Source organism: Camelus dromedarius, chromosome 10 (assembly GCF_036321535.1).
Source record: "Camelus dromedarius isolate mCamDro1 chromosome 10, mCamDro1.pat, whole genome shotgun sequence".
Taxonomy (NCBI): domain Eukaryota; kingdom Metazoa; phylum Chordata; class Mammalia; order Artiodactyla; family Camelidae; genus Camelus; species Camelus dromedarius.
Genome location: NC_087445.1, coordinates 50,045,478 through 50,057,071, shown reverse-complemented (window position 1 = coordinate 50,057,071; position 11,594 = coordinate 50,045,478). Strand labels below are relative to the sequence as shown.

The window sequence follows — 11,594 nt, the reverse complement described above, 5'->3', positions numbered from 1 at the left end:
CACTGGGTGGGCCCAAGTGGCTTTCGCTCCCTGGGGTCGGGACAGGGTCTGCGTTGTCTGGCACTTGTAGGGGGGCAGTAGCCTCGGCAAATTGTCAGGGGCAAGTGACAGTCTGCCCTCCACGAAGTTCCCAGGTCAGAGAGACCATGTGGGCACCTTCAGGCCCGTATCTGTCCCTTCACTCCCACGGAGCCGGCTGTCAAGAGCTCAGGAAGGAAGCAGAACAGTCAGCAGGGAGGCATGCGGGCTTCTTCCCTTCTCCTCTCTGGGACCTTCCCAGAGGGCAGCTACTTCCTTTGCCTCTTTTTAGAACCAGACGACATGATTGTGACCAAATTTAGAAAACAACCAAAAATTAAAATAAAATACAACCCATATTTTAAAATCCATCTTGACAGCTCCACCCCGCTGGAAGGAACGTCTCTTCTGAGGGGTCAGCAGCAGAAGCAGCAGCAAGGCGGGCCACCATGTCATGGGGGCGGGGTGTCTTCTCCCCACAGACAGACAGACCCGTCACACCAGCCAGTGGGTTGGAATGATGCGACCCCAGGGGAAGGGTGGGGCCAGGCATGCGGCAGGGGGGCCCAAATTCGAGGAAGCATCTTCTTGGCTTCTTGTTTCTGCCTACAACTGGAAAGGAAGGATGCTTCTGGAAAATACCTTAGAGACCAACCACAGTGGATGGGCCCCTCCTTAGCACGATGCTACTTTTAGCACATTGTTCTGTGTTTTGTGGGGAACAGAGGGAAACCAGGGAACCAAACAAACAGTGTCACCCACCTTATGTAATAATAGCAACTAGGTACTGGGTGAGTACTATGTGCCAGGGACAGTGCTAGGAGATTTTTAAAAAAATTATTGCCAGGAATTGTCCATGAGTCACGTTACATCAGAGAGATATCATAACAAGAGAGAAAAAAGAAAGATCTTTGTGAGCCAGAATGAAGGAGATGAATTTTTCAGGAACAAATGTAAAGGCTTGCTTTGCAAGTATGGCATTCAAGAGGTAGTTTTCGTAAGGCTGTATTAATAAAGATAAAAAGGCCAGATTAAGGGAGGTGACAATCTCATGAAACTCAATTTCCCATCAGCCCAAATGGGACTCATCCTTTCTGAGCCTCAGTTTCTTCCCCTCTAAACTGGAGCTAGAAAATACCTCCTTTGTTATGTTGTTGTGAAGATTAAACAAGGTAATGTATGAAAATCAATTAGTGCCTTTTAAGTAGTGCACCCTTAATAAATGGCAATGATCATAACTGTTAAAAATCTCAGTATTTAAAATGGAGTTGAGTTTTCTCCCAGAGTTGGGAAGAATCTGGAGACGCATATCATCTTCACACATCTGAACCCCTGTTATGGGCAGAGGAAGGAAACTAATTCTACATTTCCTCAAAGGACAGAACCATCTTCACTGAGCCAATTTCAGCCAAATAAAAGGAACTGTAATAATGAAAAAAGGCTGGAAGGAAATACTTCCACATGGTGCTGTCTTTGGATAGTGAGAACTAAAGCAATTTCTCGATGTTTTTGCAAAGTGTCCAAATTTTAAGCTAAGCATGCATTTTTTAATAATCTGGAAAAAACAGTGTTACCAAAAAAAAAAAAAAAAAAAAAAGACAATGCATGTCAGGAGTCCTGTAGTAGGAGTCGCAGACCAGGCTTGATCTGAGATTCTGCCGAACGGGAATCTCATTTCCAAGCTTCAAAAAGTGAAATCTATTTCCAGGGGAGGCAGCAGCAGGAGGGCATCCTGCCCTCACTCTCAGAGGACAGAGAACAGGCACCTGCAAAGTCCCCCTGAGTCCAGCTCCAGGAGCGCAGGGACCAAATGCTCCAACAGAAGCCCACAACGTGGGGCCTCGGAAGCCCACGAGGCAGGGAGGGAGTTTCCCCACCCTCAGCATTAGGGTCAGCCCGGTCTCCTCTCTGGGCAACTCACCATCAGAGTAGCACAGTTAAGCCTTCCCTCTACTTTTAATTAAGAAGACAGCCTTGAGATGGATTCTAAAAGGCAGGAGTGAGAGGCAGGGCAGGTGATGAGACAGACCCTGGGACTGGCAGCAGCAGATGTGGCTTCTGGTGCCAGCCTTGTCTCCCCTCACTGTGTGATGCTGGGTAAACCCCTTCCCTCTTTGGGCCACCTTTAGTTTCAAGAGGTTGGACAGAATGAGTTCTAAGCTGTTTTCTAGCTCAGAATCAGCAGCTGGAAGCCACAGGCCCTTGGACATACTTTCTCGGTCTCCATGGCCCAATGGGCCTCAGAAGTCTCTCAACCCCACTGTTCCACCCCTGCCTTTAATGGAGCCACATCTGGAGTGTATCTCCTCTGATCCCTGTTTTGTACAGTTCCTCACAGCTGGATCACCATAAATCAATTTGCTCTGCAGACAAGTTCCCAGAACTGTCCAGAATTCTACCCAGAAAAGGAAGTTTTATTTCCCTTTACTTTCTGGTTCCAAAAGGAGTGAGCTGAGCCTGGTCCACTTCGGGACAAGCTCCCCGAGTCTTCCAAATCCTGTGGCCCACTAGAGTTCTGAAGAGTGCCTGACACTCACGTTCCAGTCCCCTACCTGTGGGCACAGAGGAAGAACCGGCCTGGGGGCCCCCTTCCTGACCCCATTCGGGGAACAGTGCGCCCACTCTACGGCAAAAAGTTGGACTAAAGGGATCTCCGAAACTCCATGCAGCTCTTGGGTTCAAAGTTTTCCTGGAGATGAACTAGTTATGAGAGGAGAAGGGCTGAAAAGCTAATTTCCCAGCAGATGGAGAGGGAAGGAGGACTGGGAACCGCCAAGGACTTTTGCTCACTTGTTCTGCCCCAAGGTACTGAACAGCACAGAATCCAGGACTTTCATGAAGCACAAACATTCTGCAGGCGGGAGTGGAGATACGTGCTGTCTCTGACGGCTGCTTGGGTCCTCAGGATACCTCTGGGATGGAGCAACAAGGGATCTTTGGTCACTGAATGGACCCTGAGACCCTATTCTGCGGGGTGCTCTGAACCCACCTCATCTCACTTAATCCTCACGACTCCCTCGAGTTAGGTCCTAGCATTACCTCTATTTTACAAATGAGGAACTACAGCTCAGCGAAGTTAAGTAACTTGCCCAAAATCGCAAAGCTGGCAGGTTCACCAAACAGAATTTGCAGAAGGTCTGTCCTTCTACATATTTGTACCTCTTTTAAATCTAGCTTGCCAGGTAAAGCAAACCTAGGTCCCTGACTGCTTCCCTACTAACAAGAGTTTGGGCTCAGACGCCACTTGGGAGAATTTCTAAAGATAATTTTCAACAGATATACTTAGCTTAAGTACATGGACTTAGCTTAAAAAGCCTAACAGTACTCAAGGTTTATAATAAAATCAGCAGTCCCCTGTCCTACCCCTCTCTAACCCCACCCAGACCTGGCTTTCAGGAGAGACCCTCCTCTCAACATTTCCAGCGATTTCTTCCAGTATTTGTCTCTGTTATTTCAAGTAACACGTTAGCCTTGCTTTCTTAAGATTTTTGCGTTTTAGACCATAATTACTGACTATTATGGAAATTGAAGTTCCTCTTTTACCATGTCTCTCACTCTTGCTGTCAGACACACACACTGCCCCTCCCTCCCCACTCCACAGCCTACTTATGTCATTTTATTACCCTCAGAGAATCTGGGGAAGCCTGAGCTAGACTAGACCTCTCTGCAGGGATTGGGAATGGAGTTTGACCTCTGGTTACATGCAACCGATTTAATGCAGATGTCTATCTTTACTTCCTCCCAGAACTCCAGTGAAAACCACATTCTATCATAAGGATGGTTTGAAGAAGGGAGGGCTGGCTAGCTTGGAGCAGAGAAAATTCAGACACATCCTCTCTCCTTGAATTTCCAAGGGGCAAAGAATAAACATGCTGGGTGGCCTCCCAGGGAGGCCCAGAGCAATAAGGAAGCTACAAGAAGACAGATCTCAGCTTTGTAAGAAGCTATCCAAGAACAGAATGGATGGCCTGAGAAGTGGGAAGCACCCCCCGCTGGCAGTGGACAAGCTAGGGTAGACTGACCACTAATGGGGACGAGGAGGGATTCCTGCTTAAGAGGAGCTGAATGCATAACTTGTGAAGTCCCAACAAATTCTATAACCCAGTAACCGCTTCCTTTTGTAATCGTTGGCAATCAGAATCTAGTGGTGTTCTGCAATCACTCTTGAGTTAATAACCAGAGCTGCCCAATAGACACACCCATCTGGCAACTTCTTTTTAGGACACTGAAATAAAAATCTTTATAGTCTGATGAGCAATCAGTTCCACTGACCCTTGCCTTGTAAAAGAAGGTTCAAGATGATTCACAGAGCAATCATGACACAGCAGACAGGACAGAACTCTCAGTCCCATGGGCTTTCAGCCTTCTGAAGACAGAGAAGTGCTGGATGGGGCAACCACAGCTGATCTGGCCACAGACTGTGGGACGGCCTGGCTCTGCAACAAGAATCTCAAAGGGGAAACTGAAGCACCGCTCTTGAATCCTGCTTTCCCACTCTTGCCTCGTTGTAAACAGAAAGAGGGTGGAGTGTGGTATGGGCAAGATGGAGTTCTACCCAGACCATGGCACCCAGAGGCGCAGGTCTGCACCCCCAGCAGCTCTGCGCCTGGAGCACTGTCCCCTGTTCTGCTCCCTGAGCTGGCACTTTCTAAGGGAATGTGATTGCCCAGGGATGTGAAACTGCTGTGACCGCTGTACTCTCCAAGCAGGACAGACTCTTATTAATTCTCAGGCCATAACTGGCAATATGGTGTAACTGGAGTAAGAGTGAGGGGAGGGGCTGTGGTCGGGGTGTATGAGCTATGTGATGTGGGCAAGTTGCCTCCCCTCTCCTCCAGGAGTTACCAGGACACGGCAGTTACAACTGAGTCTGGAGTAAGACTGTCTAGGTTCAAATCCCAGCACTGCCACTGATTAGCTGTGTGACCTTAAGCAAGTTCCCTACCCTCTCTGAGCTCAGTGTCCTCACATTTAAATTGGAGGGAGGGAGGTGAAAGGAGGAGGGGGAGGACCAACACTTTCTTCACTGAGGGTTTTCAGAATTGAATTAGCTCATTTATATGAAGTACTTAGAACAGTGCCCAACTCATGGTATTATTGTTGTTGTTATGATTATGATTATTAGCAGCAGTAGCAGCTGCAGCAGCTGCAGCAGCCACAAACAGAAGACAGTAATCCTCATCCAGCGGACCTTATGGGATCAAACAAAATAATACCCTTGAAAAGAAAATTCTAAAGCTGTGTATCATTGTGAGAAATTTGGTGTGCAGTGCATTAAACCTCACAAACAGTAGGAGATTGTAACAGGCCAGCATTTCCAACTTCACCTGCCAAATAAACATTGTGGCTATGATACAACAAACCACATGGCAAAGTCTTTAGAACTTTTTATCAAAATAGGAAACTAATTTTACATTATAATTTAATGTAATACAGCAAAGCCAATATTTTAAGATAAATTTTTTAAAAAGAGTGCCAATTTAACACTTTAAGAAAAACACACCCAGGCCAAGTTTAGAACACTGATAACTACACAGAATGACAAGTATTGACAAAGAAAATGCTGTTCCTAACTTGCTGTGTGTTCTCAAACACCTTCCCTTAGGGACCTCATCCGCCCTACTCCCCACTGACCCCCGGTCAGCTACATTGGGCACAGGATGATCTCCGGGTGCCTTCCAAGCCTGCACCCCATGGAACTAAGACTTGGAAGGTGTTTTTAGATCAACAGACTTGGACGCAACTAAAGCACTGTGGCAATTCCTGAGCTGACAACACCATCTAGTGTGTGTGCGAGAGCAGACACCAGTCACCAGCCAACTAGGAGCCTTCTTCTGATTCTCACTTGAATTATCTGCTACTCAAAATTTGGTCCAAAGACCAGCAGCACTGGCATCATTTGGGTGCTTGTGATAAATGCAGAATCTCAAAACCCATCCCAGACCTACCAAACCTGAATCTACCTTTTAACAAGATGCCAGGTGACCCCCGTGCACGTTAAATTGTGAAAAGCACTTGCTTTCGTGGAAGGAGAAAAGGGAAGCTAGTCAGCACGGAAAATTTAACTTTAACACATACTCAGCCCATAAAGAAATCCAGAATGGATTCACACAAATAAGACAAATTCTTCCCACTGACATGTAAGGAGCCTGTTATGCAATGAAGGTTCAGGTTCTTGGGAATTTTTACAAGTTTCAATAAAGGAACCTTCTGGAAGAGTAAGTAGGCATTTGATGAGATGGGCACCCCTGAACCAGAGTTTCAAATGTACCTGCATTGTCTTATGGTTTTTAATGTCATAATCACACTGATGAGTCTTTGTTTCCACAAATTCAACATGAACTCAGCCACCCTGAGCTCCCAGAGGCCACCTCAGGCTCTAGCCATGTGGCCCATCACAACATGGCAGCTGATGTCTTCAACGCCAGCAGGAGACTCTCTCAGCAGGTGACCTCTAGGGGCTGAGGTTCTCAGTGCAACAACCACAAGGACCTAAATTCTGCCAATGAATTGTGGGCGTGGAAGAAGAGCCTAAGTCCGAGTTGAGACAGCAGACCCAACTAACACTTTGATTTCAGCCAGTGAGACCCAGAGATGAGAACCCAGCTAAGCGATGCCCAGACTTATGACCTACAGGAGTTGGGAGACAATAAGTGATGCTGTTTTAAGCCACTATGTTTGTGGCAATGTACTATACAGCAATAGAAAACTAATACAGATTTTGGTACCTGGAAGTGAGATGCCACTGTAACAAATACCTAAAATGTGGGAGCAGCATCAGAATTGAGCAGCAGGAGGAAGCTGAAGGAATTCTGCAAAACATGATAGAAAAAGCCTAAATTTCCTCGAAGAGATTGTTAGTAGAAATACAAATGTTGACAACGCTGCTGATGAAGGTTTAGAAGGAAGTGAGGAGCATGTCATTAGAAAGTAGAAAAAAGGAGATCCTTATTATACAGTGGCAGAAAGCTTAGCAACATTGTCTGCTGCAGTTACACAGAATTTAGAAGGGATGAACCTGGTTATATAGCTAAGGAGATTTTCAAGGAGTGCTGAAGGTGCTGCCTGGTTTCTTTTTTGTTGCTCCTGGTAAAATGCAAGAGCAGAGAGATAAATAGAGGGAAAACCGTTACACCAAAAAATAACGACTGAATTATTTAGAAAATTTTCAGCCTCTCCAGATGGCAAAAGATGCTAAAAATCAGAACAGCTGCTCAAAGTGTGGCATAGAGAAAAGGCTGAGTGTGAGACTGTACAACCTTTCGTTGAAACCTCAGAAAGATCAAAAGGTCAGAACATTCAGTCACACAAAGGCCGCTTTTAAGAGATTAAGAGTGTGTGCATGTCACAGATCTCCTTGACTAAACCAGGAGCATCTAGGAAGCTTAAGGTCATTATCACTCAGCCATCTAAACAAGAGGCCAAGAGAGAAAAGAGATTTGTTTGAAAAGATCTGTGGATGTGGCTTCTGTCTAGCGGAGTGAAAGGCAGTGAATCCATGCAAGACCCACACAGTTCCTGAGGACTATCTCAGCAGAAATCCTGCCAGCTTGGCTGAAAAGGGTCAGAGAGAGAACAAAATGAAGAGGTGGCTGGACTCCCCAAATTCTACTTGCAGGAAGCAGGGTTCATAAAACTACTCAGCTGCAAATGTGTTATCTTTCATAAAATATGAAGGATGAAAAGAAGGTGGAACCCCATGCCCAGAAGAAAGAGCCAAGAGCCCGTGAGGATTATTCACAGGTCTTGAAATTAAATCGAGAAAGGCAAACATCTACCTGATTTCAAAACCATTATGGACCTGTGACTCCTTCTGACCTTTTCCCCTTTTTTGAGCCAGAGCATCTACAAACATTATCCTATGCCTTCTCACTACTCTATGTTGCCAGTGTTTGGGGAGAATAAACAGCCTCTTCAGTGTAACAGGTCTATGGATGGAAAGCAACTTTGTCCCAGCAGCTGCACCTACTGAATGACACCCAGGAGCCGCATCTGTACCTGGACTTGATTTAGATCTTGAACTTTTAGGTGATAAGATGTAGATTTAGATGATTAAATTTTGGATTTGGAACACATGCTGTGATGAGATGAGACTCTGAGGAACCTTGAAAAGGAGTAAATATATTTTTCATGTGGAAGGGATGTGAATTATTGGGGGCTTACGGTAGATGGTGGTAGGTAGAATTCTAAGATGATCCCCAAGATTCCTGCCTCCTGGTATATATGCCCTGTTTAATCCCCTGCCCTTGAATGTGTGCAGGACTTGTGAATATGATGAGCTATTACTCCAGTGAAGGAATTTTTTAGATGTAATTAAGGTCCTTAATCAGTTGACTTTTGAGTTAACAGAAGGGAGATTATTCTGGGTCAATCTGACCTAATCAAGTTATCAACTAATCAACTTAAAAGAGACATGAATCAGCAGATACTCTCCTACTGGCCTTGAAGAAGAAAATTGTCATGTTATAGAGAAGGCCACATGGCAGGGAATGGTAAGTGGCCTTTTACAGCTGAGGTCCTCAGTTCTATAGCCTCAAGGAATTGAATTCAGCCAACAACTATTGTGTTTGGAAGAGAACCCTGAGTCCCAGATGAGATCACAGCCATGGTCGACACCTTGACGACATCCTTGGGAGACCCTGAGCAGAGAATCCAATCAAGCCATGCCTGAACTTTTGACCTACAGAAACTATGAGATAGTATGTTTAACGTTTCCAGCTGCTAAGTTACAAAGGCTTCAAAGCAGGTATTACAAATATATTCAAATAATTAAAGAAAACTATATTCAAAGAGCTAAAGGAAAATATGCTAACAGTAAGTCAATGTATAGGAAATCTCAACAGAGAAAGACACTACAAAAAAGAACCAAATGGATATTCAGAGTTGAAAAGTAACTGAAATAAAATGACTACACAGGCTCAACAGCAAGTTTGAGATGGCAGAAGAAATCAGTGAATTTAAAGATAGATCATCAGAAATTATCCAGAACAGAGAAAGGAGCAGAAAAAATATTTGAAGAAACAATGGCTAAAACCTTCCCAAGTAGATTTTAAAAACATTAAATTACATTCCAAGCTCAATGAACCCCAAGTACAATAAACACAGACCACATTTAGACATACCTTAAACTGCTGAAAAACAGAGAAAATCTTAAAAGCAGCAAGAGAATGATGACTCATCACATACAGGCAACAAAATGATTATGGATGACCTTTCATTGAAAACAATGGTGGCACTATGGTAGTGTAATCCCAAATTCAGAGTGCTGGAAGGAAAAATCACTGTCAACTAGAATTCTATATCCAGCTAAACTATCTCTTTAAAAATTGAAAGCAGAATAAAGTCATTCCCTAATGAACAAAAACTGAGAGAATTTATTGCTAACAGTCCTATCCTAGATGAAATCCCAAAGAAAGGCCTTACAGTGAAAGAAAATGACACCAGAGGGTCTCTCAGATTCACAGGAAGTAATGAAAAGCATGGGAAATGGCACATATGTGGGTAAATATAAGAGACTGTGTGTATATTGTATATATATATATATATATATTTTTTTTTTTACTTTTCTTCTCTTATTATGTAAAGTAATATAAACTCAATTTAACAATGGTTTAAATAACATCTAGATATATGTCCATAATAGCACAGAGGAGGAGACAGAAGCTATACTGATACAAATCTGCTAAATTTTACTGGATTTAACTCAATACTAAGAATGAAAGTGACTGCAATAAATTCAGGAAGCATAACGTAATCCCTAGGGCAACCACTAACAAAGTAACTAAAAAAAAATCTAAGAAATCAACAAAGGATACTTTTATCCCCATTATTCAGATGAGGAAATGAGTCCTAGCAGGGGACACAGCCCACCACAACTGGGGCTGGTCCCCAGGACTCCTGACTCCACACTCAAGGGCTGGAGGCCAATCTCTACCTTCCAGTGGGGCAGGGCTGAGACTCCTCATCCATCAGAGAAGGAGAAAGTGAAGGGGAAAGGTTCCTCAAAATGTTATAAATTGCCTCCCAGTCTGTGCAAATATTTCCCTTGACACCCTGAATATTTTTATTAGTTCTTCCACCCTAAAAACGACCACATATAAACTGCTGGCAGGAGTAAGAGGGATGACTTTTCAAGCAAAGCTAATTACCAGTGGTGCCCAGTGAACACACACAAAAAAAGCCTGTGTAGCTTTCCAGCGCTCATTATGAAGCTGATTAGCACTAATTTTCTGTCTGCCCAAACTGTCTTCCTACACCCTGGGAAGGGCTGACACCCCTTCAATGGAGCTCGGACTGGAAGGGCATGGGGGAGGGGGCAGAGCAGACTGCTTACCTCCATCACAGGCCGAGAGGGGCACCTCACCTGCTTTAAAAGTTACCACAGTGGAGGAGGGATGCTTTGGCCCCACAGCACATGACATTTACGAGAGGACTGAGCTGTACTGGAAGGAGTTCATACCGTGTTCCTGCCTGCTGAGGAGCTATTTAATCCTGCAAAGATAAAATGACTAAATTATTTAATATTTATTCTTGAGTAAACACCTACTGAAATTTATTGTGCTTCACATTTTATAAAGTGCATGTATGAAAACAGAAACTTAATGGACCCCATTACTGTATGCCAAGGACTAAGCTAAGCCCTCACCTGCTCTATGTTATATAATCCTCACAACTACCTCAAGAGCCTGGTTTCATTGTTCTCATTTCACAGATTAAGAAACTGAAGTTCAGAGTGGTTAAGATGCATCAGATTGATCCAAGCCAGGTCATCTGGATTTGTTCCTGGGGGATTGTTCAACTAGATCCCTCAGAGGAGAATGTGTAAAAAAGCCTGAGACAAAAGTTGATGCTTTTTAATTAAATGCATGTGTGTCTTCATCTCTCACATCTGACTAATTTGCAAACACAAAGATCTGCAATGTTCTTGCTGGGTTTTTTTAATCACTCATAGTGACTTTATCAGGTTGACCAGATCTCAGAAGCAGATCTGAGCTAGTTCTCACATCAGAGTTACTGAGAGAAACTGTAGCAGCTGCTGCAGCACAAAATCTAACATGAATTTAAATGACCAAATATTATTAATGAACACATTTGAAAACTGAATTTCACAGAAAAAATTAAATTTCTTCCTGACACTAACATGTGATCAAAATTTAAAGTGATATAAACATGTTTTAAAGTCACTGTGGTAATTACTAAAAGTAGCCAGCCAGACCACAGCTAGGCACTGTCAGAAGTCTACCCTGTGTAGTGGAACTTTGTAATAGCCCAGTACATCAAATTGTTCTCTTGAAATTTCAGCTTTGGTTAGTTCTCTTCAGTTAACATAAACTTTAACTGTAATTTTGACCATGGCAGCAACACAAAACTAAATAGCATTCTTTATTTAATAAACCTAGGCTATCTCAATAGTCTAAAGAAATCAATATAATGTTCCCAGTGTCCACCTGTCTACACTGAGAAAACTCTAACCCAATACTTGAGGTATTACCAGTTTATGCAAAGTACATTACATGAGTCTAATTTCCACCCAGGCAAACAGGAATCCCTGCAAATACCAAAATAAAATATTTACC

General features: G+C 43.6%; 1 protein-coding gene across 2 annotated transcripts in view; it reads right to left on the bottom strand.

Annotated features, from left to right (window-relative positions):
- The window catches only part of GALNT12 (polypeptide N-acetylgalactosaminyltransferase 12), a 74,332-nt gene that overhangs the window by 28,219 nt on the left and 34,519 nt on the right, over window positions 1-11,594 (bottom strand). The window contains exon 11 of one of the 2 annotated variants that reach the window (XR_010382749.1): window positions 10,352-10,509. Coding sequence is in view for 1 of the 2 variants with exons in the window: in XM_064490345.1 (XP_064346415.1) it covers window positions 10,504-10,509 (6 nt within the window). In the remaining variant the exon portion in view is untranslated. Of the gene's footprint in view, window positions 1-9,826; window positions 10,510-11,594 lie in introns of those variants that run through there. The other variant, XM_064490345.1, reaches the window with a different exon arrangement.